The following is a 26,072-nucleotide window of genomic DNA, read 5'->3' as shown; positions in this document are numbered from 1 at the left end:
ATCACCGTGCATATATTGGCATAGTGAACTCGGACTTGTAAGTGGAGTGTGAAAAGTGATAACGACTAAGCTGCTGTAACCTACGCAAGCAACAACAAACGCATTAGACAAAGGTTTAATAGTACAGTAAAGAAAAACAAAAACTAAAGCAGCGAGATAAGAGAAGCAGACAAAGCAGAAAGCAGAAGAGTTCATCGCACACTCACACCCTCGCACAACTGATACAATTATTTTGCAGAAACGGCGAAAAATAAAACGAAAAACAAGTGCATCGCAGGAAATATAAAGCTAAAAAGGAAAAAAGAAATTAATAACAAACGAACGAAACCCGATAAATCGCACAAACTCTGATACGCCCATCCAATCTGCGGTTCCAGTCGCTGGTCAGTACTACGTGAGCCAGCGATTCATACGGTGGTAGCGATGGCGCGCGAGGACGAGCAACGTATTGTGGACGAGGAGGTGTCGAACGCGGTAGAGGAGGATAGTCCCGGGCGAGGCAATCGGGAAGACAATGAGCTGGCTCTGCCCTCCGGCGGCTGCTGCATGCCCTCGAGCACCAGCCATCGGTTCATGGCCCTGGTGTTCATGTGCCTACTCGGATTTGGATCGTACTTCTGCTACGACAATCCTGGGGCCCTGCAGAATGTCTTCAAGAAGGACTTGGACCTAACATCAACACAGTTTACGCTCATCTACTCGATCTACTCGTGGCCCAATGTGATTCTGTGCTTCGTGGGCGGTTTCCTGATCGATCGGCTGTTTGGCATTCGCCTGGGCACAATTATCTACATGATGATCCTGCTGGTGGGACAGCTGCTCTTCGCCAGCGGCGGCATCCTGAACGCCTTTTGGCTGATGATCCTGGGACGATTCATCTTTGGCATCGGCGCCGAGTCGCTAGCGGTGGCCCAGAACAGCTATGCAGTGCTCTGGTTCAAGGGCAAGGAGCTGAACATGGTCTTCGGCCTGCAGCTATCGGTGGCCCGTTTCGGCAGCACCGTCAACTTCTGGGTGATGCAGCCCATCTACGACTACGTCAGCAATTTCTACAAGGGACACCAGGCCCTGGGCGTCGTTCTGCTGCTGGCCACCCTCACGTGCGTGATGTCGCTGATCTGCGCCCTCATTCTCGGCTGGATGGACAAGCGGGCGGAACGGATTCTGCAGCGGAACAACAACCCCTCCGGTCAGATTCCCAAGCTGACGGATATCTTTACTTTCAAGCCACCCTTCTGGATGGTCTCCATCATTTGCGTGGCCTACTACGTGGCCATCTTCCCGTTCATTGCCTTGGGACAGAAGTTCTTTGTCGACCGTTTTGGCTACACTCCCGCGGAGGCTAACACCGTGGACTCGCTGGTGTATTTGATTGCCGCGGTATCCAGTCCCGTGTTCGGTTTCATCATCGATAAGGTAGGAAGGAACGTGACCTGGGTGTTCACCGCCACCCTCACCACTATCGGAGCCCATGCCCTGCTGACGTTCACACAGCTGACGCCGTATCTGGGTATGGTAGTGATGGGACTCTCGTATTCCATGCTGGCTGCCAGCCTGTGGCCCCTGGTGGCCCTCATCATTCCTGAGTATCAGTTGGGCACTGCCTACGGCTTCTGTCAGTCCATCCAGAATCTCGGCCTGGCCGTCATCACCATTCTAGCTGGCCTCATCGTGGATCACAGCAACGGCGAACATATGTGGGTGCAACTCTTCTTCATGGGCTGGCTGACCATTGCCCTGATCTCCACCGGCATCATCTGGGCCTACAACAACAAGCATCGCGGCAATCTCAACATGACTCCCCAGCAGCGGGCGCAGTTCGTCAGCGCCGAGAATTATCAGAACTTTGAATAGACATACTGAGGGGACAAAGGACGGATCGATTAGGGAGTGAGTGAGCATTACCCGCAGATTATCGGATCATTAGCGCTTATTTAGTGTAGGCATAAAGTTGTTCTCTGCGGGCTGTGCACCCTTGATCCTGATCCACGACGATGTGATGCTGAAGTGTGATGTGCGTCTCAAGTCGCAAATTGGTATTTAATAACTGCAATTGTTTTTTGGTCAGCGAGGGGATGGGGAAAGTGTACAATACGCCCCGATCGGTCTGGAATCAGCAGCATGAATCGCCGCTGTTCGAGAGCGTTGTTAGGGCGGTTTATATGCTATTTTACGCTATGTATTTTTAGATCAATTTATTATTATTACAACAGTTAATGCATATTTTCGTGTCAACGTTTTACAAATTAAACTAAACATCCATAATCCTACGAAACACAACCAGAACTCATTCAAGACTTGAACGCCCAGGGCGGAAATTCGGGATTTAATTGTATATGTATATAGTATGTGTTACTCGAACCTATATCTCTCATTCGTGGCAGTTACTAGCATTTACACTAGTACAAAACTATGTCCTGGTGTAATTGAAATTAGTTAATTAATCCGTCTTGATTACTATGTTTATAAACAAGCCTTACTTGCAAATAAAAATTATGTAAAATACAGTTTAACACAATACTTCCACAAAGAATAACTAATATTAATTAAAAGAGTGATATGTTGGCATTTGATTTAAGGGAGGAAAAACTCATATTTACATGTTTATTTCCGCCATAACCTCAGTGTCAATTGTTAATTATAGCAAAAGCTCTTGCGTATAAATATACAAAATTTTAAAAATTCCTAAAGAAAAACAATAATCTACGCTGCAGTTTTCTCCATTGTTTTAAAACATTTTAATGTCCGTTCGCCGCTCTAAAACCTCAATGCACTGTCTGCTGTCCAAACTGAGCACCTTCAGTTCCCGTAGTGGCTTCATTTTCTCCTCCGCCGACTGGCTACTGCGTAGCGTTTCCAGCAGTAACAAAGCCGTACCACGAGCAGCCGTCAACAGCTTGCTGGCATCGTGTATTCTGGTGAATCGAATTGGAAAGGTGTCAGATTTATGTTTATTGCACAAGTGGCATATTTTGGGATGACTCACCGCTTAAAGAGCAGCTCCGGTCGACGAGTATACTGGCCAAAGAGTGCGAATAAGTTGCGCGTCATGTCGTAATTGAATTGCGCTGCTCCCGCAGGCGAAAACTTCGTGTTCATGACCATGCTGTCGACCATGAAGTCATCGATTTGATGAGCCATCAAGCGCAGCGTTTGGTTGAACAGATTGGCAGAGAGTTCGCTCTCCAGATTGTGTAGCAGGGTGACCAGCACCTGAAACATTTCGCCGCCGCTGGGCGACAGGATGAACGGCTCCCGGCTATTCTGCTCCGGCATTGTTGGCCACACATCCCTTCGGTAGCTCATCGACTTTGCCTTCATCTCGTTGGTGGCCTTTGTGGCTAGATCTCTCGTTAGCTGCCTGGCCCAGTGTTCCAGTTCGGTGACAGCATGCTCAAACACAGAATTGATCTCGGACGCATTGGGGCCGGCGAGCGCCGAATGCAGATGTAGATAGTGCACGTTCTCGCCCCACTCGCGCAGCACCATCATCAGGTAGTTGATGGCGTTCAGCACGGGAATACTACGCACGGCTCCACTGCTGTGTAGCTGCACCAGGCGTCTGCGGAAGCTATCGATTAGCTCCAGCTGCAACTGCAGGAACTGCAATTGGTGGCCCGGCTGAACCAAGCCATAGTACCGATCTTTAATGGCGTCCAGCAGTCGCATAAACTGATCCGCACAGCGTGGTATCTTCAAATCGTCCTCGAATGTGTTGGGGTCAATTAGCAGGAACGGCGCCTCCGCCTGCAGTATGTAATCCATTTTTTCCGCGCAGACTAGGCAAAATTAATATTAAATAACAGGGCAAAGGGGCAGTGACACCTTATCTCACATCGCTCTTCTAGGGAAATCCACCGCAGCAAATACATCGGCTGTGTGATTACGGAAATGGCGCTGGGGAAGCTTGCCGGATAGCCGAACGTCTCGCGCAGCTCAGACTCAAAGGCCAGGGTCTCGTCGATTAGATGGGCGAAGAGAATCTCGTCCTGGGCAATCTGTTCAATGTCCACGGCCAGCTTCTCAATGACTAACTGCACCAGTCCTCGCATGAACTCCAGCTTTAAGGAATTAAGATGAGCTTTTTTAATGGTCGGACAATAAGTACCTTACCCTGAGATTATAGTCCAGCTTGCCCGCCTTCATTGCCGATGGCTGGAATGTTTCGCCCACGAAGAAATGTGTCTCCTTGCCCCAGTTGAGGATCTGTGTGTAAAACCACTCGGGCTTGTCCAGCCGGTTCGTTTGCCGGGTGCCCGTGAAGTGAAATGTGAAGCGCTGGCGGTACGGAGCCAGCAAAAGTTGCACCACCTGGTTGATGGGCGGACACACAATGCTGGGAGTGATGCTTACGAGAGGCGCATGTTCTTCCGCTGGAGATTTGATAAGGAACATGTATTCGGCCAGCAATTGGGCCTTAATAGTGTCCCGTGTTGGCGAGTAGTTGAGGGCCTGCTGTTCCAAGTGCGCCCAGCGCATACTCTTCAGCACAGCCTCGAATTCGCTGGACAGGCGCTTCATCAGCTGCTTGTGCCAGTAGATGGCAGTGCGTTCGGCAAAGGACTTCAGTGATGGCGCCTGCACGGCATGGAGACGCCCCACCACACTGTGTTCGCAGTCGTTTCCCTCGTACAGTGTTAGGTAGATATTGACCAATTTGGCTTCGTCCTTGCCATTGATGGCATTGCCCAAGGCAGCGCTGATTTCCTGGATATCCTGAACCAAGCGCAAGTACTGCGTTATACGCTGCAGCTGCCGAACTTGTTCGAGATCCTTTGCAACTCCGTCCAGTGCCGGTTGGCACTCCTTCAGTTTCATCTTCAGCTTCTCACCGAACTGCGCTATCTTCTCCATTTCAAAATCGAGGCTCTCACAGACCTGTTGCTGGCACTGAAAGGCAGATTTGTAGCAGGAAACATTCTGGGCATCTTCGTAGTCGAGCTGGCAAAGTATTTCTTATTAAAAACATGTAAATGGTAAGCGATTGCTTCTCACTGTCTGATACAAGGCTTGGAGCCTCTCCCTGTAGTGACTGGCTACGTGTTTGGCTCGGTGCATCTGGTCCTTGCCGATCTCTGCGTTCAGTCGCGCCACAATGCGCGACTCCATCTCGCTTAGCTTTGCATGCATTTTAAGGCTAGAACAACATTTAAAATTAAATCTAAATTGGGCCACGAACCACGTATAAAAAAATAAATAAATGGGGTAGTGTGACCAGCGCTGAGAAGCAAGTGACTAGGGGTGCACACTTTGCATGTGGTATGTTTCCAAGGCCAATCGGCGGTCACACTGTAGAAGCGGGCATAGTTTAAAAAGACAGGTGCGGCGTCGTTTTCCTTTTCTTTCTCTTAGCGTAGAAATTAAAGTGGAAATGTTTACGCCCAGGCAGAAAGGATTTGGTCATGGCTTTGCCCCTTCACCGCATACGCCGCTCAGCTTCAGCCGGGAGCTGCGCCAAGTGCTGCAGGAGAGGAATCTGCTCACTGCAAAGTCACGCAGGAAAGGTGAGACAACAAGCGTCCCCAGGTGTGCATTACATTCTAATTGCTCATTTCCCTTGTTTTGCAGTCTGCTCCATGCTGGACAGCAATAATAGCAGTCCCATCGGCTCTCCCAATCCGGAGTCAGGCAAGCGTTTGGGGTTCCGTCGGCAGGCCATCCAGGAGATCATCTCGTCGGAGAAGTCCTATCTGGAGCAACTGGAGTTGCTTATGAACTACTTTGTGCGTCCGCTCAAAGAGCAAGCCATAATCGATGGCTCCAATCACACGCTGCTCTTTGGCCAGATCGAGATGATCCACAATTTGAACGGAGAGTTTTTGCGCGAGCTGGAGGCGAACATGGAAAATGTGGCGCAGGCTTTCCTGAAGATGGCTCCGTTTTTCAAGTTGTACTCGGTGTACGCCTTTGACTATCGCGGTGCGCTGTTACTCATTCAGGATCTGATAAGCAAGAATCCGGTGTTCCGAAAGTTTCTGGAGAAGACCGAGAGTCGTCCCGAGGTGCAGCGCAAGCTCAACTCGTTGATGATCGTTCCCATTCAGCGGGTGCCGAGATATAAGCTTCTACTGGAGCAGGTGTTGCTCTACACGAGCCCTGCAGATGCGGACTATAAGCTGCTAAAGGGTAGGATCTAGAATTGAAGGTTAGTTAAGTATCCAATTAATACGGTTTTCGTTACAGAATCCGTCAAGGAAATCGAGGCCACCGCATCTCACATCAACACCTGTGTGGAGGAGCAGGAGATCACCCAGTATCTGATTCACCTGCAGAACTCCCTGGTCAACCGCACCCCCAACATTGTGAAGCCTTCGCGCCGTGTCATCAAGGAGGGCATCCTCCAGAAGATCACGCATAAAGGTACGGAGATAAAACGCTACTGCGTGCTCATGTCAGACATCTTCATGTACTGCAAGATGGTCAAGGACCGTGCCCCGCACACCGCTGTGGAAAACTCTCTCGAGTGCTGCTGCATTTTTCCACTGAAGAAGTGCAAGGTGTACGAAATGCTGCCGGGCAACTTCAAGCTGACATGCCAGAGCGATGGCATCATCTTTGGCACCGGCGATGTGCAGTTGGCTCGCACATGGGTCGGATTTATCCGCGACGCCATCGATCTGCACGTCCAGTGTCGCAAGACGTTGCGCAAGGACTCGAGCAAGAGGACGCCCATCCGCAAGAAGGATATGAAGAAATTCGGAGCCGATTATGTGCTGAGTCCCAACAAACGCAAATGTGAATATGAGACCGTTTTCCGTAACAAAAACCGCAGCACGGACTCCGAGGAGGAGACCGATGATAGTGCTTGTTTTCCGCGCAAGCGAAAGGTTCCCTCGGCCATCTCCCGGACTCCAAATGCAAGACATATTAGCGGAAACCCCACAACTTCCGGGTCTGTAAAACGTTTGGCCCCACCAGCACCGCCACCGCCTCCTTCGTCGGTTCAGTTGCGCCATCCACCGGGAGGATCAGGTGAAGCTACTTCTAAGGAAAATCGCATTTCCAAGCTATTTAAAAATATTGCCACCGGCGACAAGGTGGCCAATGTCCGAGGCATTCTTAAGCGCAGCAATGTACCGGCCACCAACAGCGATCACGATCCAAGCTACGGCTTCGCCAGTCGCTACTCGGACTCGAAGTCATACTTTAGGACTCACAATGTTGACAATACCATACCCACAGTGGTAAAACGCGAGGACCTATTTAACGGGGAGCATATGTTTCCGGTTCATTTTGGCATGAGGAACCAGGAGGAGATTTGCTCACCGCCACAGAAAAAAAGGGTTAAGTTTGACGACACTTTGGATGCAGTGTCTCTGGCCGTGGACCAGAAACCCTTTGCATTTCCAAGCAACGATGGAGGTAACGAGGCAACACCCAAGCCCGTTTCATTGCGTGAGCGTATCTATGATTTCTTTGCCAATCTATTCTAGAATTAGACGACTTAAGACTTCATACGTCGTATACATTTATCATTTACATCTCCGATTATTTACATCATTTACAAATATAATAAACAAATTTACAATTCCCATTACTTGGACCCTTGACGCAGCTCGTGGATCTGGCGGATGAAATCCTGGACTGCCTGCTCGCTGATCTCCTCCAACCAGCTGCCATTCCGCTTGAAATGCGACCCTATTATGACGGCCTGTGCATCCTTGTAATAACTGGCAATGTTATCCTTGGTTACCCCAGAACCGATTAGCAGGGGAACCTTAACCCGACCGGATAGCTGTTTGAGATCTTCGGGACTGGCTGCATGTCCCGTGGCTGTTCCTGTGATGATAATGCCATCGGTGAGGAAGAACTCTGCTGCATGGGCGGTTTCCAGGAGGCTGACATCGGCAGTTATGGCATGTGAGCTGTGTTTCTTTTTGAGATCCGTAAAAATTAGCACATCTTCGGCATCGATTAGCTTGCGGTAGCGCAGCAAGTCGCCCGCGCAGGCGTCCGTGAAGCCCTCATCCGCCACATGACTGAAGACAAATCCCTCGCTGCGAATGAACTGCAACTGGCTGGCCTTGGCTATGGCCAAAGCGTGCTTATTGCCACAGGCAAGCACCTGAACGCCACAGGGAGTCTCCTTGGGTATTATCTCCCGTACTGCCTGTCCCAGACGTGTCATGCAGGCCACTATCTCGGGTCCCAGTAGACGCTCCGGTATGTAGGGAATATCGTGCATATTCTCTATGAGAACGGCATCCTGCAAAGAATTTATTGGAACTTATGGAAAGCTAAGTAGCTCTATATCCTACCAGTTGATGTTTCTTGTAGAGATTCGCCTCGTATATGGCTTTCTCAATTGTCTGCTTCCAGTTGCCGGTGTATCGTGGTGTTCCTGATCATGTAGGGACTCCACCAGGTTAAAAGCTTTGCTTTACTTTGTGCTCGTTCTCTTACCTGGCAGGGCATCCACGTGTATCATGCCGATTACCTTGCATGTTTGCTGACCAAATACTTTTACAAATCGTTGCATATTTAAGTTAACAATTTTAACAAATCGAATTGGAAGAATAAGAACATATAGCTTGCCAGTAAACAGCTGATAAATTGCCAGGGATGGAGACCGGTTTCTATAGGAACTTGGTGGTTTTTGATACTTTATTCAGTTCTATAATGTGTCCCATATCTGTTTTAATTAATCATGCAATTAATTAAACAAAAATTATAGAATTATAATATGATATTTGGGTCAATTACCATGCAGAATATTTATACTTACTTATTACACAAAGTATATTCATTAATCATTGAATGTATCCCCAAACAACTTTTCAACATTTAAACAGAAATTGATTATATTTTTGTATTTAATATTTTTTGCTTCAAGTACAGAACTCAAGGCCAAGGAAAACTCCCTCTAGGTGAAAAGGAAGCAGTATCCTTTTACTCCCCTCTATAAAGGCTCGTATTAGAAACAAAGACCTCACGGAACGGCACTTTAAATAAATGGAGAGTGCAAACAAAAACAATTATGACACTTTGGACGAAACAATGGAGGGCGTTATCGCCCCAGAGACAGGACTAGAAATAGCCAGGAGGGACGGGAAGTCATCCAGCCTGTAAAGTTGCCAAATGAAAGGCTTCCCCATTTGGGCTGTTCACAGCTTCTGTTGTTCCTGTCGTCACTCAGTTACATTGTTCCTGGAGAGTGGGGCGTGCGTTGTCCTCGAGTTTGATTTGGTTCCGCGACTGGAAGTGGAGGAGGTCCCATCACCGGATGTGGAGCTGGAGGTGAGGTGGGCCCCTGCCCGTGCCCATTTCTGGTTGCCGGCGCTTAGCGGAAACGGCATCGTTCGTTCGCTGTGCGCGACAGAATTTCAATTATCACAGCGTGCGATATACCCTCTCCTTTTCTCATAGGTTTCATGGTAACCAGCCTCTCCTCGCCCTCCTTCCATATTCGACATTTGTTTGTTTTCCCGGCATTGTTTTCACGCGTTTCCATGTGTGCGTGCCAAGCGAGCGAGTCCTTTGTGCGGGCAACAATTGTGCTTTGTGATGTTTACAATATGTAAAAAGCGATTTCTGTAATGGACACTATTCCTGCGGGTCCGTTCGATCCAGACCCATAAAAATGTGCATTCTAATTGGATTTCGGTTAGCAGTTGATTGCTCAACAAGGTCAAAGGTCCTTTTATGCTGATAAAATCGAAGTTCCCTCTCGAATTCCAACTCGTTTGGCCCTCGAAGGACTTGAGCAAATATCTGGGGCCGAGTGGAAACTCTTTACCTGTTCGGCAAACAATATAAATTATTTATAATCCGAGCAACGAGCGTCCTTTCTCACTTCCAGCCCACTTCCGCACCCAGTACCCCCATCTCTCGGCAGGACCTGTGTCCTCGAACACTCATGTGCTTGTTTGTATGTATGTACACACTTTGTTCGCTTGTAGTTGCAACAAGTTGTTTCCGTGTTTGCCTTATTCGCCCTCCCGCCGCCCTTGATTATGCGAGCTGCAAACAACCTTCATTTGTTGTTTGTGTCTCCTTTTCACAGGAGGTAAACAGAAAGCATAATGTGCAGGATATCCTCCCTGCATGTCCTCTCTATGAGGACCCTCTTTTTCTAATTAGCTGCCCCTAGCCGAGCCCAGGCTAATCACACAGACAAAAAAATGGCTATATTAACTTTAGTACCATATTAGCAACAAAAGCAAAGAACCGGATTCAATTTATAATTAAAAAACCTTTCTACCTCTAAACTTACTTAATAATATAGGAAATGATTAAAAAACTAATCAAGAGCATAACTATTTTTATTAATAGCCCAACTAGTCTGCCAGTGGAGAGAAAAACTTAAATGCCAACGTGGCCAAAGAACAACTAACAACTGCCCAGCCAGCAGATAAAAGTTGGCCAAAGGGAGAGCTTCTTGAATTCACACTAATTAAGCAAGCTGCGAGTGCATAAAATATTATTATGTGGTGTGCAATAACAAAGGCTCTTCAAAAGTCAAAAACAAGCTGATGATAGCCTGGCGGACATGGCAAAACAATTGAATTATTTAGCAGGCAGCAGAGGAAACTTTTTATAGCCTCCTAATTGGAAAGTTGCCGTCAGTTTTAAAGAGTCTTGGTTTGCATTCGTCCACTGCCTGTCACCTGCAGATTGGGCAGGACAGGTAAGATGAGGTACACGAGGAAGACTGGCTCTTCCTGACCACACCACAAATTTGAAAGACCGAGGCGGGGAAAATCACAAAAGTCGTGACGAAAAACTAAACTGGGTGGTTTGCTCGAGAGTTGGAAAGCCTAACGAGTTTTCCATTTATCTCCAAGTAAATTACACTTTCTCACCTAATGTCTAAAACCGAACACCTGGGCGGTGCCTACGGCCCACTTTTTATCATTGCCGAATCAGCGGTGGCCATTTTATAAATTAGCATTTCAAATATTCAGACGTTGATTTGACATTACTCATGCGCCCCGTTGGCCGCGTGAGAGAATTTGATAAATTCGCCATTTTATTTGGCATTTGAGCGTTTTCATTAGCTAGTGTAAATGCAATTAGTCAATAAATTGAGTGAATATTACCAATTTCCATGCGAGAAGCGACAGACATTCCGGACACCACGAAGGACAAGGACACCCACCGACTAGGCGAGGCGAGGCGAGTCGAGTCGAGCCTGTGCGTGCTCCTGCTATCGCCGGTCATAATTCCTGGACGCCACCGCCAGCGCCGACGCATCGATCATCGATGGCCACGGGAGTGGGTAATAGACGCCACACGCAACCGTTGGGCCCCAACAGAGCCCCAGCAAATTGGTAAATGAGCGAAAACAGCCTCGAAATGTGTGCACAGAGTGCGCGGTGTGGCTTGTAAACTGCCAAACCAGCGAATCGATGGACCACCACGATGGAGATGGAGAGCCTCCAGGTGGGTTTTGCGGTGGGAAATGCAGGAGGAAGGAGTCAAAACATTTTCGAGCAAGACACAGTGAAAGGAGCTCGGTGGTGACCTTGATGGATCCGATTTTGGTGTGTTCTGTTTTTCAGACCCTGAAAAAACCCACAAAACCACACGAAATTCTGGGAATCGTAAGGTAAACAGTTTATGCTTTCCTTAAAACTACAACTAATAAGCAGTTTAACATTAGGGGAATAGTTAATAACAATAGAATCAATCAAGAATAGAATAAATGAAGAGACACATTAAATAATAGTGAAAAAACTTTTAATGAGTGGCTTTACATTCTTATTCTTATTCTTAAGGAAGGAATTCAACTAGTAAAATCAGACTTCTAAAACTAATAATTAAGTAAATTTAATATCCCAAATAAGTAGTTCATGAACAGTACCTTTTCCTAAACTCAGCTGCTTACCTTTTAAGACTTGACCATAATTTACAGGGACATCTTTAAAAGCCTCACTTTCAAGCGTCGAATTTCAATATTTTCACGACCCAGACTTAAAAGTATAACCAGCTTTATAGCTCCCTTTCCTGCAATATGCAGAGCTGAGTTTTAACAATTGCTCTGCGGTTCGTGACGGTGCTTACCTGGCACTTCGTTTAATGTTGTCTGCTTTACGGCCCCAGCAATATTCGGCTAAATGATTTAGGTGACAAAACTTTGCAGACAACGGCAGGGCGACAAAAAAGAGCAGACAATGTGGAACTTTGGTGTAATAAAAAAATAAATAAATACTCTTACAGTGCTCTGCAAAATGAAAGTGAAGCGAAAATTGCAAGCGATGCACGACAAACAATTAAAGCACTCGCAACACGCATACGCCACGTGTGCACAATTTGCTGCTACTTCTGGTGCTGCAGCTGCCTGGGGTAAAATAAATTACTCAATTCCCAGCGTTTTGGCTGACAGGTAGCCAGACAGGCCGGCAAATAGAGCCATAATGCGAACATCGAATTTTCAAGAGAACTTTAATTAAACTAAGCCACAGACGGGCGACGGGCGACGCGGTCGAGGCTGTCGTGACCTCAGGTGGCAGAAATGTGACGGCACTCCCAGCAAACTCGGGCGTCGAGTGGTTCACCCGAAAAACACTGACGCGTCGGGTAGCGGTGGGAGCGGCCACTGGCCCAGACATGGCTGGGTGGACATTGGTGAGTCGTTGGCTATCGCCGCACTTTATCTTGGCCAGTCGAAAAATTGTCGCAACGTGTGGCGCGCAAATGTATGCTACGCTTTTTCATTTCACTTTTGTCTTTCTTTTCTTTATTTTTTTAAGCAGAGATGGCACCGTGAGTGAGTTGAAAAATTGATCCCATAATATGCTGGCATATATATTCCTGGAACTTCTGTAAGTTGGCCTCTCATCACACTATTTTCCCAGAAGCAAGAGGGATTTCTGTGCAGCTGTGCGCTCCTCGATTACGTGGAAAAACAAGTCGAACTTTCGGTCGTGACCAGCTGCGTCGTGGTCTCACTTTCATCCTTGACTTTCGGCGTACTTTTCTGCCTGTCCGTTGGCCTGTCCTTTAGATAGAAACGAAGTTCGGTCCGACGGGCATAATTAGCGAAAGTGATTTGTATCGGTTGACTTGGTTGGACTAAAAATAACTGACATTTCGAGTGCAGGCTTTTAGCATTTCCCCGGATCCCCATTTAATTTGCATTTACCTCGTCCAAGCCATATTCCTTTCCTTACATTCCGGCTAAAGCCGTCTCTGGGTGCGGGCTTATCTCGGGGGCTTACGAGTGCAGCTCCGGGATTAGGCAGCAACGACGCACCTGGAGCTGGAGACTAATGAAGCTGGAAAATGCATTTTCCAGAGAGGAACAAAGCAGGGCAGAATATCATTGGCATTCCATTCAAGTGGCTTGGGGTATTTAAGTAATTTCGCCTGCTTATTTGGCCCTTTTAATCAGGCAACGTTGTCTGGTTATATTGTGTATATAGTATATTCTCCATTGTTAAGACACTCGAGCAATGCATTCCATTTCGTAAAAGGAATTTGTAGTCGAAAGTTTAGGGAAGAGGTAGTTGTAATATCTCACTTTAAATTGTACAGTTCAGTTTGTTTCTGAATAGTAGATAGTTAAGGGTTTGAATTGCACTTTAAAAGAGGGCCTTCAATTAAAGCGTTTCAATATAGTGATTCCGGTTCCATACTTTTATCCTCTCAGGTCTCAGTGTGCGTGATTATGCCCCTCTTCCTGTGTATGTGTGTGTGAGGCAACCAATCAAAGTTCAAAAGTTCACATCATTGACAGCGAACAACTTTGGCTGCTTTGGCCCAACTCAAATTAAGAAAAGATAGCAGGGAAGCTATGTAGAGGAGAGACGCACAAAACTTTTATCATTTTCACAGTCCAAGAGAGCAACGAGAATAGTTAGTTACGTCGTACTTGGAGTCCTCCCATTCACCCCTCAACCGTTTCCCCATCCTTGCTGCTCACCTCCTTGATATTGTCGCTTATTTAAGCAGCTTAATTTCAAGAGCGAGGGAGGCTCGTCGTTGTCCCTGGCAGCCCAAAAGGTGGCAGCAGATCCTGTTGTTTGTCCTTCGGCAATCAATCATCTGATGCCTACTGCCAACAATGCAGGATGCAAAAATGTGTCGCATTCGCACCTCCAGCCATCCGCACCCAGGGCCGCAAATGCCAAAGTCCCAGGCCAATCAGGCGGAAGGTATGACTGCAAATCTGTGGGCACGGCAGGCACATGCCTTCAATCCCCGGACACGCTGCCACCCGATGTCGATGTGGATGTGGATGTGGATGCTGCTACTGCTGCTACCAGGATACGGCGTATATGGCGTAGCTGCCTGTCTTCGTTGCTGAGCGCCGTGTACGTGGAGGCATGAAATTGGGTCACCGGGCAAGAGGCGGGGTTCCGGGTCCTGATGCCGTTCTGTTCTGTTACGTTCAGCACGAATTCAGATTTTGGGGAGCCCACAGAAAGCTGAAAAAGCTAAAATGCACATGGACAAAAATCTAAGGATTTGGAAGTTAGGAAAAAAAAGAGGGAAATTATTTAGATTATTAGAATAATTAAAATAAAAGAAAGAGTCACATAATACAAGAATTTATTTCATAGAAAATTATTAAAAGCAAATGAATCTGAATTTAAAATAGTAAGTACTTCTTAAGTCCAACCGTTTTCTTTTTGGATTTTCCTTGTGTGTAATCTTTAAGCGGTTGACTGTGAGTGGGTAGGATTTGTGTGGGCAGGTGGGGTGGCTGGTGGGTGGCTCAAGGTGGTCCTTGGTGGGTGGTGAGTGGCCAAAGCGCAGGAAGGAAGCCAGCGCGCGCTAAGCGCCGTCGTTTGATGGAGCTCATCATAATTTTTGGGGCGCCATGGTGGAAAACAAAAAGGAAACAAAACAAATCGAAGCGGAGCGGAGAAGCGAACAAGAGTCAACAGGCGAGAGAGAGAGAGTGAGAGAGTGTGTGTGCAAAGAGCGTCCAAGAGAGAGAGAGAGTGGAAAAGCTTTTCCGGCAGCTTTTCGAGTTTTTGGAGCTAACCTTCATCTTGAACTTAATGGCGGGAAGGAGGGCAAAACATGGGCCACCGAGCGTTCTATGTTTCCTTTCTAGGCCAAGTCCCCGAATCCCCTCGCCCCCCCAAATCCTCGTTGGCCACCAAAAAACATATGCAACAGGAGGAAGTTCATTCATGACGAACCCAAATCAACAAGCAAGGAAAAAGCATAGAACCGGAAGGGATAGATAATTCTATGTTTATGTGAATGTTTAAATATTAAATTATTTGCAAATACAGAAATGTTTGAAGCAACTAAATTCAATTCAATTCAAGTTAATTTAGGGTATTATAAGTATTATTTTGTGACCAAGTTATGGTTAATTTTTGAAATTTTATAATATTTAGACTTTGAAAAACATACTACAAAAGAGCAATCATAGTAAGGAAATTAAATTAGATTACAATCATATTAATCAAATGTTATAGTTATTTTCTAAATCTTATGTGTAACCAGAAAACATACTTATTTTACTGCGTTCTTTATGGAATCCTCTTTCTTTAAGGATTTAATTTATACACTACATTTAAATAGTTATAAATTCCTTTTTAAAACTCTACATAAAACATGATTTTGCAATTGTGAAACCATTAAATTTGAAATTCAAATTTTGCCAACGGACCAACTCCCTGTCGAGCTTTGTTCGAGAGAAACCCAAAATGAAAAACATCGCACTGACCTCTCTCTCTCTCTAAGAAGCTTTCACACACAATTTCTCTCTCTTTGGGCTCTCTGGAACACACACACACACACCATTGCAGGCTCTTATCACAGGACTGAAGGCAAGCTGGAAGCCAAGCAGGACTCGCGTTTAAGGATAGCACAGTCACAGTCACAGGAGCAGCAGGAGCAGCAACAGCCCGATGGATGCACGGTTTATAAGGTGAAACGCGAAAGTGGAGCAGCTCAGTTCGCTGTTGGCAGGCGTCGCTGGAGGTAGTAGCTCTCTCTCTCTTAACCAAACAGCAGAGGAAGCCCAGTCCCCAGTCAGGAGCCGAGGAGCACACAAGCGTCGGCGACTCCCAAATATCCTCCAGAGCCATCCGCAAATAAACCGAACCCACACAAATCGGGAGTGTAACAGTGAGTGCGCGGGTGCCAAGTGAAATGAAACGAAACGAAATGTAAACTCGACTAAACTAAAAACAAATTGAATTTGAATTGAAACTGAGGCGAGGTGCAGCGAAACAATTAAAGCCAAATTGCATGCAGGACCAAGGATAAAGGGAGGATCCGCACGTTCATGTCACGCTGCATTTGCACATAATTGCAAACTGTTGCGCGGCCTGCAGTTTTTCGCTTTTTATTGCCAGGCGATAAAATAAAAATCCATTTGCCCGAAACCATTCCCATTTCCTCGTACTAGCTACCTTCCCCTTCCCCGCGACAACTGTTGCATATAGAAAACCATAGCACCAGCACAGAGCACCAGCACACCACATCGTATATGGAACTGAGGATGGTATAGCATAGGGAACCGGACACCCGACACAGGACACTACACAGCACACTGCACTCGGGGCCACAGAATATAACCATTTATTTTACGATCTCAGAGCCTTGGTCATGCCCCATTAAATATGCTTCTGAATGTTTTGTTCAAGTTGAAACGGAAAGCGAAATTCTACGAAACGAGAAGCGAGAAACGAGAAACGAAAAGTGCACAGCCCCAAAAAATTATGCTAAAATAAATATCACGAAAATATCCCGCATAGAAGACGAAACAGAAATCAAAAAATAAAACCCAAAAGAAGGAGGAGCAACTTTCCATCGAAATTTGCATCAGAATTTTTTAAGCTGTGGTCAAGTCCCAGCCTCGTGTCAATTTATGCAGCCATAAAAGTTAAAGGGGAACACTCGAGAGCACCAGCAGGAGAAGTCCTTTTCTAGCAAGGTGAGTCCTTGAAGCAGTTCTAAATACAAAAAAACACTCTAGAAAATCGTTACCAACGACAATTAAAGATAACCAAAGAATTCATAGCTTTTTTAATTATTTATGCCACTCTTCATTATTTATTTAAAGCCTTTAAATTCAACACACACACACAGCCTTTCGGTGAATTATTATTATTCATGGCCCACATATGGATGTCTGTGCGATATATTATTAACACCTGAGTGTCCAGCTGAAATATGATTCGTGGCTAATAACATCAAACAAAGCGCGATTCGGTTCGAGTAAAGCGAATTCCGTTTTATTATTATGTTTCGCCATAAAGTATTCATGCAATTTTTGGCGAATGAATGTTTATGCTCGCTTCCAGCTACCGATGCTTTTATTACTATAAATCCCGGCAAAGTCGATGCGATGCCAATGCGGCGTATACGTAATGCGTATTTTCTTTAATCATGGCAAACAAACATGGACAAGCTTTCCGACTGATGTCTGATGTGCGGCTTTGATGGCATTGGGCCCCCGGGCGACTTTAATGGCCGCCGCTTTATCGGGGCAAACTATTATGGCCACGTATACGACGAGTATTATGCGTATTATATGTGAAATGTGCCATGCAATTTGCTGCCTTATATCATTTGGTGGCGTCTGTGCGAAATGTGCAGCTGTTGTTTTTATGGCCTTTGGACTGCGGTTGTTAGAGGGGGGGAAATAGGATAACAAATGTACTCTGCCACACATATGTTGATAAAAGTAAACAAAAACAGCAACAGGCGAGAGGTGGGGAATGGGGAATATTGTGTGCGGTATATCCACAGTTAATTAAAACTCAACTCCTATTTGGTTTTCGCCTCTAATTAAATTTATGCTAAATCCGTGTCAACAGCAAACCCCTCCTACACATTTTTTTGTTGTTCATGTGCATTGCCATCAGAATGCAAATTTCGAATTAAATTAACCAAAGTATTCCCTAGCGGCCCACCTGGCGTATGAGTGGTGCCATCTGTTGTGCCGCCTCCATTACAAAGACAAACAATTAGGAGCCAAGAAAAGTGGAGCATTGGAAGAGTGAAATGAGGGGGTAGGACATCGAATTAAAAGGATTTTTCTTGCTTTCTTTCTTAACTTTCTATACCCTTGAAAATGATGAATATCCTGGCAAAGGCAACTCTCTCTCTCTCTCTCTCTTTGCGAACAATCAATTGAAAAAGTAATCCTTAAAGCGGGTAGAAAACTTTCTCAAAGCCTGGAAAACTTTCCCTGGAAAGGTGCAAGCCCCGGCCATCAGTTAGGGTATCTTTAAAGAGCGAAACGAACAAATGAAATGTGCGGGATGACAACGGTTTGGGACACCAGGCCAGAAACCAGGCGGCTTTCATGTCAACTTTGTTAATTAAATGAAGCACTTAACATCGAGACATATTTTTGTGCGCCAGACCCCTTTTTTGCGCCTCCAGGGGGATTCACTCACCGTGCCAGGAGTTTTGTTCCCACTGTTTGCTTTTATTTTTTTATTTCCCAGCGACTACATAATGCCAGTGCGCCAGTTCCATTTTAATGACTGTCCGAACTTCTTATCATAATTTCCATTTTGCTTCCGTTTGCCGCGGCATTTCCCGTTCCTTGTCCATCGTTTGGCACTTGTGTGCTTTATTGCTGTGTCCTGGCAACGCCCAATCCCACCCACACCTCATCCGATTCCGATTCCGATTCCGAACGCTCTTGAATTGAATGTGGACGAACGACTTCAAAGACTTTTTGTGGGTATTTCATTAAAACCACTCGCTGGCACTGTGACTTTTGCCTTTTTCGCTGTTGTTTTGCATAAAGGATAAAGAATAAAATAAAAACCAACTTGTCATTCAATTTCACTCAACAAAAGCGGCAACGATAATTGCAACAGAAATGTTTATTGTTGACGACAATCCTCCCCAACTTTTTCTATTCATAATTATTTTTAGTTTATTCTTTTTTTCCTGCCGGACACTCGAATTGTTTCTGACATACGCCTATTTGGTTGTATTATGTTTATTGTGGTTTCTGTGGTTAGAATGGTCAGGGAAATACACAAATTTATTGTTGCAAGAGGTAGATTTATATTATATTTATATTTTCATTTCCAGTGAAATAGAAGTTTTAAGAAATAGCTTGATAAATAACCCACAGTTTCTCTAGTAATTTGAGGACTATATTTTGGGTTGCGTGCTATTTTCAAAGGAAAAGGATATAACTTTTGGTTGAAATCAAATATTCATAACCATTTTCTGGCTTTTGTTGAACTGAGGCTTATGTGAAATTATACAGAAAGGAACAAAAATGAACTGCGCTTTATTATTTTACAATTTCTAAGTAAGTTATAAATAAATAATGTCAAATAATGGCAAAACTTTGGACCTTTAATAAATATTTTCTAACTTAAATTAAGGATAAGTAAAAGGTCATTTGGGTTTAAGAAAACTATAACGAAATAGGATATATTTAAGCTTCAGTGTAATAATTTATTTAAATTCAGCTAAAATGAAACCCCTTAATATTAATATCTCATAATTGGAAGGGTCTTGCCATACAATATTATGTTTCCATGTTGCTTGAAAAGCATTAGTAATGCGATCTCATTTGGCTTTGTTAAATTTGGGGAACATCCCTAAGCAGAAGCGGCCCTGCTGGTCCCTTGAGCACCGAACTATTGAGACTCTGGAGACTCTGGAGGGGCTTGGTTGCCATGTCAATGGGCTCACTTACATTGGGTATTCAATTCATATTGCTCTAATATGCGACAATAAGTATCCTTCATAAGCTTGATACTCATGTATCGATGTGCTGCAACTCCTCCTCCTACGCCTGATACCAATTTCCGATGACCTCTGGCAAAACTGTCGCAAAATGTGTGTCGCCTGCTGTGTGTGCCAAAATATTTGTGTTATGTCGCTGTCGATGAGCGTCAAATCAGAATTCGATATGTGCGACAGCCAAAAGACTGCGAAATATCTCTAGCAGGCGGTGGATTCGCAGACAGACAATAAGCTGAAAGCATTCCCTGCACCACATCGAATTGCAAACACCCTTAAAGTTGGTCCTTCCACCGCAGAGTGGCTCCTTGAAGGAGTTATTAGCATACCCATTGGGTTATGAAGGGTATATTGCATGAATGGGCAATTAACCTTATCAAGGCACTGGTTCCCTGGCGTTCCAGCAAAACAAAAAATGTCAACCAAGATGTGTCCTCAACATCGTTAAGATGGAGGGAGTGAGGAAAAGCGGCAAAAAATAAATAAAAACAAGACGAAACAGAAACCGAAACCGAAACACCGAGTCCTAAGGCAGCCAGGCTTGCCTAAAATATACGCCATTAGGCAGACGGAATGCCAGGACATGGAATGAAGGGTGGCAAAAGCAAAAAGCAATTTCAAATATTTTCGTTACCTGCTTGTAGAATTTTTACGTTTTTCTGATTACGGCTACCTTTTCTTTTTATTGTTGTTGTGTAATTGTGCGCGCACCAAGGAAAAAAAATGAAATGGGAGAAATGAAAGGAGTCTAAAAGGACGATGAAATGGGTTAAGGACAGGCAGGATTGGGAGTGGGAGTGAAAGCCTGGAACAGCTGGCTGACTGGGCTACAGCACTTAAAGCCCAGGCAGCAGCTCTAAGACATTTGAAATGCAAAGAAGCATTGCAGGAACAGGGGACAGGAAAGCCTTGCATATTATAGCCAAGTGGAGGGGACTAAGAACCCGCTTCTTTGGCATTTTGATGCAGCACAACACAAACAGCCAAAGAATGGCAGCGAAATGTTCCTTCTCCTTTCAAGGGATCAGATTTGTCAGCCTCCCAACAAGCAAACAGGACGAAGAGGTTTGTTTATTAACCGTGGCATACTTGGCAGCTGAATGGAAATTCCTCGTAGTAGAGTATCCCGGAAAAGTCACGAGTTGTCATGGCACAGCTATAATTGAGATTTGTCTTACAAATTGTGCAGAGTTACATTATTCTGGGAAAATTATGACTGAAGGAAAACTTAGGAAAGCATTTCTACGAATTATCAAAAGGCTTTTGATAGTTTTAATGTTGCATAAGTAAGGTGGCACACGTGTTTAATACTATACGGATTAAATGGAGATTCTGGCAACTAAATGCATTGAAAACTTTGAAGCTTTTAGGAAAATGTATATTTGATTCACAGAATATTCTTATATATACTATTGATATACAGTTTTAAAGCTAAGTTATTTTGACTTTCAGAAGTGGAAATTCTTGCAAGCAGAGACAACGTGTCGTATGAGTGATATGGTATTTTCAATGGGTTAAAAACAGGAAAAATCAGTCATGTCAGTCAATTATCTGTGTCAGCAATAATATACATACGATTTATGTTACCTGTGCTTCACAAATTAAAATCGAATTCCACCTGCATATCTCTTGTGTTGTTTTTGTATATTTATTCCGAAGGCTTAAGAGTGCTTCATGTTCATGCAAAAGTGGAATTATCCCGAATCCGGTTGTCGCTCTCCGGCAAAGCTCTCCGGCATCTGCTCTCCGGGCCTAGACTATAAATAGATTCTTTGGCTCAGCTTCAACTGTTGCGCAGTTTACGGGCGGATAACTAAAAATAGATAGCAGCTGCTCCTCCGCAGAGTGGCATAAAATCCAATAAAATCCAAATGTTTTCCTGCACACAAGAAAACCCGAATTATTCGGCACGTTCGCGTTGGCCAGCGAATGTTTACGTGTTTACGTGTTTCAGTGTAAACACAAACACACATGTGGTTGACACACACACCACATACAACACACACACCACACACTCGTATATATATTTGTATAGCTGTTGGATGTTTATCAGCTTGTCGCATGATTGATTTATATGCCATGTGGATTATTAATGGACGGGGCCAAGTCAATTGAAGCAACTCCGCCAGACTCGGCTCATTCATTATTGAAATCGTACATGAAGGTGACACACACAAGCGTGTATACCTTAGGGTAAAATATCATCGCACTAGGACATCAATTTCTTATTGAAAGAACTCCCTTTTTGTGACTTATATACATGAGTTTTGCACGGTAATGTGTATGTTGTATTCAATTTAAAACATGATGTATACAACAATCTATATTTTAAGTATATAGAATCATATTTTAAGGATGTTAAACACGGTCTCAGTCTTTCCCTTTTCAACATGCTATCATATCCCTTTTGCTATTCAAACCACTCAAGGATAAGCTAAGATACGATTCTATATCAATATAAGCCATTGGTAAGACGACTCTAATTGAAAATTAAGATGACAAGAGGGTAGTGCCATTGTTATGATTTCCCACTCTCTCTCTCTCTCTCTCTCTTTCTGAGGAAAAGGAAGAAAAACAATGAAGAAAATTGTAGGTAGCTCTGCCTCTTAATTGCTACTCCTTCGGGGTACAAGCGTCGCCCAGTTAACTGTGTTTGCTCAAGCAGAACTGGAAAATGGAAAGTGTCCTGCCAAGGAGCTGCTTCTCGATGCAGGCAGCGGAAGCAGGACAAAGTGAGAATTTCCCTTTGTCTCTACTGAGCACCCAAAAAAAAAGAAGGAATAAAAGAAAGAAACTTTCTCCCCATCAGATGGGACTCTCCCCCCACACACACACATGTGACAATTCCTTGGGGAGACTAGACCTAAGTAAACCTGGTGGGTGAGCCGACGCAGCTGACTGTTTTATGGCTCAATCATAATTTTTCACACTGTTAATGTGCAAATGCGAGGCCAGACAAGGAGCAGGAGGTGCATGGGGACGCCACTTGGAGCTGGGAGCCCGGAGCACAGCTCTCAGAGCTCAGACAGAGCAAACAGCAGCCCGTGAGCCATGTGTGTGCGGGTGGAGAGTATCTCTGGTGGAAAAGTTTTCAAGTGTTAAATGAGATAACGTAAACATTGTGAGGCTGCTCCTGCTGCCAGGACAATGGCGGAGAGCCTAGCAACACGTTGACAGACTGACAGTTCCATGGTCATACCCGGCATACACTCTCATAATAATTATTAAAAATATCTCGCGCAACTCGAAAAGTTCTTAGGCAAAATGAACATTTTTATGCCAGTTGGAAAAAAGTTGCCTTCGCTCTGCTCGGCTCTTTCCTTGCAGGTCCTTGTAATTTATTGCTAAACTGACATTTTGATTGCGCTTCAGTGTGGAGTATCTGCAAATATTTGCCAGCCTTCTTTTGACATTTTGCAGGCGCAACACTTTCGCTCTCAGCCAGTTAATTGAGTTCCAAACAAGTGGCAATACCGTCGATCCTCGGCTTGGCAAGTGCACAAAATGCCCGGGAATAAGTGACGATGACGGGCGGCCGTTGCAAGTGGGCGTGGCTAATGAATGACCCTGGACAGCTGGACTCACCGGGTTAATGAAGAGCTCGTCGTCTGGCCGTGCTTGCCTTTCGGATCAGGTTCAGACATTTGCTTGCTTAGCCAATGCGAACTTTGTTTGCCAATTCCTATTTGCTGGCATTGGAAATCTGTAAATATTGACGATACCCTGCACTAGGAAAAATCAATCAATTGGAGAAAGAGAAAACAGAAATAGTTGTTTAGTTAAGTGACCATATAATGGCAGGTCATGAGAGGGTTACAATTATGTTGCCTTCCCTTGGGAAACTAATATATATCTTTGTTGTTACGTTACTTTATGATTTAGGTATAATTTCCTGTAAGCCTAAATTTGAGCCGTATATTTTTGCAAAGTGATGAACGCTGTCCTGGCTGGATGCTTTTTTATTCATATGTGTTGGGGTTATAAAGGGATATACATACATCATAGCCTTTGCCACAATCCCCTGCAACGTCAAATGTCAATTTCAATTTATTGAATATGCAAAGTGAATGCGGGGGAAAAACCGAAATAAATGGGCGTTAGAATGAAAATTGAAAACGATGCCAGCTGCGAGAAGCAACCAGACCATGGCGCTGCGTTGCTTCTTGTTGCCAGCCTCGTTGGCTGCTTATTAGTTTAAATTGTAAACAGGAAGTGTTGCGGCACCGGATATAAGGCCAAGGCGAAGCCAAAGCGAGGATATTCAAAAGGGAGCAGCGACAAGGAGCAACGGGCGACAGGCGAGGATTCAACTTGGCTTGCGCCTGTCAGTGGCAGGCGAGGAATAAACATTTAAGCGAATGACAACAGCGGAAGCATTGCGCCAAGAGAAGCCTCTTCACTCGGCCTTGGCTTCCTCCAAAGTCCTGTCTCTAGTCCTGCTCCTCTCGATCCTCTCTGTTTGCCGTTTGTTGCAACTGTCGAGCATTTAGTTAACTCTTGGCGGTGGTGTCCTTGTCAGTGTCAGTCAGTCAGTCAGTCAGCCAAGGCGAGTCAGTTAGCCGGGCCCGGACAGTGGAGCTTGAAGCTCAATGGGGTCTTTAATTTGCTCTCCTGCAGCCGTTGGCAGCTGCCAGTTCCGCCCCGTGGCCATCTCCCTTGATTTATTCAGCATTCGCCTGCATTTTGCATGAGCTGCTTATTGTAGTTGCCGCCGTTATGCTGATAGTATACGTGTGTTTGCGTACACTAAGGGAAAATCTGGAGGATTTTCTTGATTATTATGTATTCTGTGGGGACTCATAAATACAATATTTTACTATGAAATAATATTTACTTAAGCATCTTAAATATTTTTATTTATTTATTATTTTATAAACAATTTCCCTGTGTGCCTGCACACGCACGCCTCTGTCAAATTCAAGAATCTCTTAAAGTCAGGCCAACAGGGCGTATGGATAATGTGTGAGCAGTCGAAAATGAAGGAAAAGTGAATAAACGCCAGAACAAATAGAGTGTGGCAGGGGAAATTAAAACCAACAAGACAACAGAAATTAATTTAAAAATCCTTGAGTGAAGTGAAGGATCTCCCAAATCGCTTAATTATATTAGCAAACATTAAGTTTAAAGCTTAAGTGGGTGGCAGGCGATTTGAAGGAGGCAGGCATTGTGGAGTCAAGCTTCTGCCTGTTTTATTCGCATTCATGGGGAATTTACAAAAGAAAATTGTTGCTGTAACAATGACAGAGGAGTTGCTCCTACTGTCCCCCCCCATCACTTATTCACTTTCCATTCAGCGCCCTGGGCCCATTGTCTCGCTTTTCTTTCGTCACAATCCAAGCGCAACAATGCGACGTTTTAGGCATTTATGGTGTTCCCAAAGTTGTTGCCAAAGCCAGATGATATAGACGTTGTGGCAGAGACCCCCGCACGTACCGTTCCTCTTCTCCTCAATGGTAATTTACGTAGTTATTGCCAAGGAATCCTACAAGGCAGCAGGACCTTTTGCCATTGGGCAGATATCAATCATATTTATGCAGTTACACGTACGACACAGGACACACGCAGGACAGGCACCTTTCGGCCCTCCTGATCCCAGTGTTTGCGTGATTTATGCGCCTCCATCGTGGACAATGTATCTGTACTGTTCCTACCTGCTTTTACTTTTTTTTTTTTTTGCCGTACTGATAACCAAATTTTGAACAACATAAAAGTTGCTTTTGTCAGTTGGCAAACAATGCGCATAATGCATGAGCCAAGGCCCCTCCCTGCTATGGGTCCTGGCTCTGCTTTTGCTCCTATTTCAGCCACACCCATTGTACCACTCCCAATCCCGAGGTACTGGCCAAATTTCAATGCTTTTGTTGGCCCCCCACACGAAGGACGGACATGTTGCGGAATAATGGACAGCTTACTTGCGCATTAAGCTGCTTTCAATAACGTTGTTGGCCAAAATACAAGTTTGATTGGAAAACTCTCGATGACGATGGCTGGCCATGGTCAAAAAAAGAGGAACAGGAGCCAGAGCAGGATCAGGAGCAATAGCCATTGTCTGTCAACTTTTATTATCATATTGTGTACATTCTTGTTGCTCTTTGCCAACGTTCCTGCGCAAATCAATTGCCAAAGTCCTGCACAAAGGAATGCCATTAAAAATAAGCAAACGAGCAAAGGCTATTGTTAATTCTCGGAAAACTGCAGCTGTAGTACAAGGGTATTGTCATTCAAATAGTAATTATTGCTCTTCGTAGTTATGTAAAATAGTAGTTGGTTTGCTTGTCTAGACTTTGGTCATTAAATCTTCTTATACATCTGCCTCACCACACTTTATCTTAACTTTTCTTGGCTTTCCTTTTATGTGGAGCATTAAACTTAATTTATTTCTTTTATAACAAGAAATGTTTTTAAAAGTTTAATGAATTATTACAAGTAGTACAAAAAAC

General features: G+C 44.7%; 5 protein-coding genes across 6 annotated transcripts in view; 3 read left to right on the top strand and 2 right to left on the bottom strand.

The window, feature by feature from the left end:
* The first annotated feature begins 73 nt into the window (after positions 1-73).
* Positions 74-2,530, top strand: mrva (minerva). The gene has a single exon (XM_020958524.2). The coding sequence runs from the start codon at positions 424-426 to the stop codon at positions 1,852-1,854; it is 1,431 nt and encodes a 476-aa protein (XP_020814183.2). The 5' UTR covers positions 74-423; the 3' UTR covers positions 1,855-2,530.
* Positions 2,181-5,245, bottom strand: Rint1 (RAD50 interactor 1). The gene is made up of 5 exons (XM_020958523.2): positions 4,996-5,245; positions 4,114-4,941; positions 3,836-4,061; positions 2,987-3,779; positions 2,181-2,915 (listed from the first exon to the last, which is right to left on the bottom strand). Exons 1-5 carry the CDS (start codon positions 5,128-5,130, stop codon positions 2,729-2,731), a joined length of 2,169 nt encoding a protein of 722 aa, XP_020814182.2. The 5' UTR covers positions 5,131-5,245; the 3' UTR covers positions 2,181-2,728.
* Positions 5,194-7,537, top strand: RhoGEF4 (Rho guanine nucleotide exchange factor 4). The gene is made up of 3 exons (XM_020957965.2): positions 5,194-5,504; positions 5,569-6,126; positions 6,184-7,537. Exons 1-3 carry the CDS (start codon positions 5,255-5,257, stop codon positions 7,431-7,433), a joined length of 2,058 nt encoding a protein of 685 aa, XP_020813624.2. The 5' UTR covers positions 5,194-5,254; the 3' UTR covers positions 7,434-7,537.
* On the bottom strand, positions 7,452-8,581 carry LOC110188275 (uncharacterized protein F13E9.13, mitochondrial). Its single transcript, XM_020957966.2, has 3 exons — positions 8,404-8,581; positions 8,259-8,341; positions 7,452-8,206 (listed from the first exon to the last, which is right to left on the bottom strand). The coding sequence occupies exons 1-3, from the start codon at positions 8,477-8,479 to the stop codon at positions 7,535-7,537; spliced, it is 831 nt and encodes a 276-aa protein (XP_020813625.2). The 5' UTR covers positions 8,480-8,581; the 3' UTR covers positions 7,452-7,534.
* A 7,168-nt stretch (positions 8,582-15,749) lies between these two features.
* unc-13-4A (BAI1 associated protein 3) overlaps positions 15,750-26,072 on the top strand; it is a 74,017-nt gene continuing 63,694 nt past the window's right edge. Inside the window, exons 1-2 of one of the 2 annotated variants that reach the window (XM_086829751.1) lie at positions 15,750-16,032; positions 16,554-16,843. The gene's annotated coding sequence lies outside the window, so the exon portion shown is untranslated. Of the gene's footprint in view, positions 16,844-26,072 lie in introns of both variants that reach the window. The other variant, XM_086829750.1, reaches the window with a different exon arrangement.

Source organism: Drosophila serrata, unplaced genomic scaffold (assembly GCF_035046125.1).
Source record: "Drosophila serrata isolate PLE 108 unplaced genomic scaffold, ASM3504612v1 contig_217, whole genome shotgun sequence".
NCBI lineage: Eukaryota > Metazoa > Arthropoda > Insecta > Diptera > Drosophilidae > Drosophila > Drosophila serrata.
This window is presented reverse-complemented; position numbering and strand designations above follow the sequence as displayed.

Excerpts from the sequence above, each read along its gene's own strand:
- Rint1 (XM_020958523.2), bottom strand. The coding sequence starts at position 5,130 with ATGCATGCAAAGCTAAGCGAGATGGAGTCGCGCATTGTGGCGCGACTG. Across the intron at positions 4,062-4,113 it reads AGCTGGACTATAATCTCAGG|CTGGAGTTCATGCGAGGACT; the intron begins GTAAGGTACTTA and ends AATTCCTTAAAG. Across the intron at positions 2,916-2,986 it reads CCGGAGCTGCTCTTTAAGCG|AATACACGATGCCAGCAAGC; the intron begins GTGAGTCATCCC and ends TCGATTCACCAG.
- mrva (XM_020958524.2), top strand. The coding sequence starts at position 424 with ATGGCGCGCGAGGACGAGCAACGTATTGTGGACGAGGAGGTGTCGAAC.
- RhoGEF4 (XM_020957965.2), top strand. The coding sequence starts at position 5,255 with ATGTGGTATGTTTCCAAGGCCAATCGGCGGTCACACTGTAGAAGCGGG. Across the intron at positions 5,505-5,568 it reads TGCAAAGTCACGCAGGAAAG|TCTGCTCCATGCTGGACAGC; the intron begins GTGAGACAACAA and ends CTTGTTTTGCAG. Across the intron at positions 6,127-6,183 it reads GGACTATAAGCTGCTAAAGG|AATCCGTCAAGGAAATCGAG; the intron begins GTAGGATCTAGA and ends TTTTCGTTACAG.
- LOC110188275 (XM_020957966.2), bottom strand. The coding sequence starts at position 8,479 with ATGCAACGATTTGTAAAAGTATTTGGTCAGCAAACATGCAAGGTAATC. Across the intron at positions 8,342-8,403 it reads ACACGTGGATGCCCTGCCAG|GAACACCACGATACACCGGC; the intron begins GTAAGAGAACGA and ends CTACATGATCAG. Across the intron at positions 8,207-8,258 it reads TCTACAAGAAACATCAACTG|GATGCCGTTCTCATAGAGAA; the intron begins GTAGGATATAGA and ends AATTCTTTGCAG.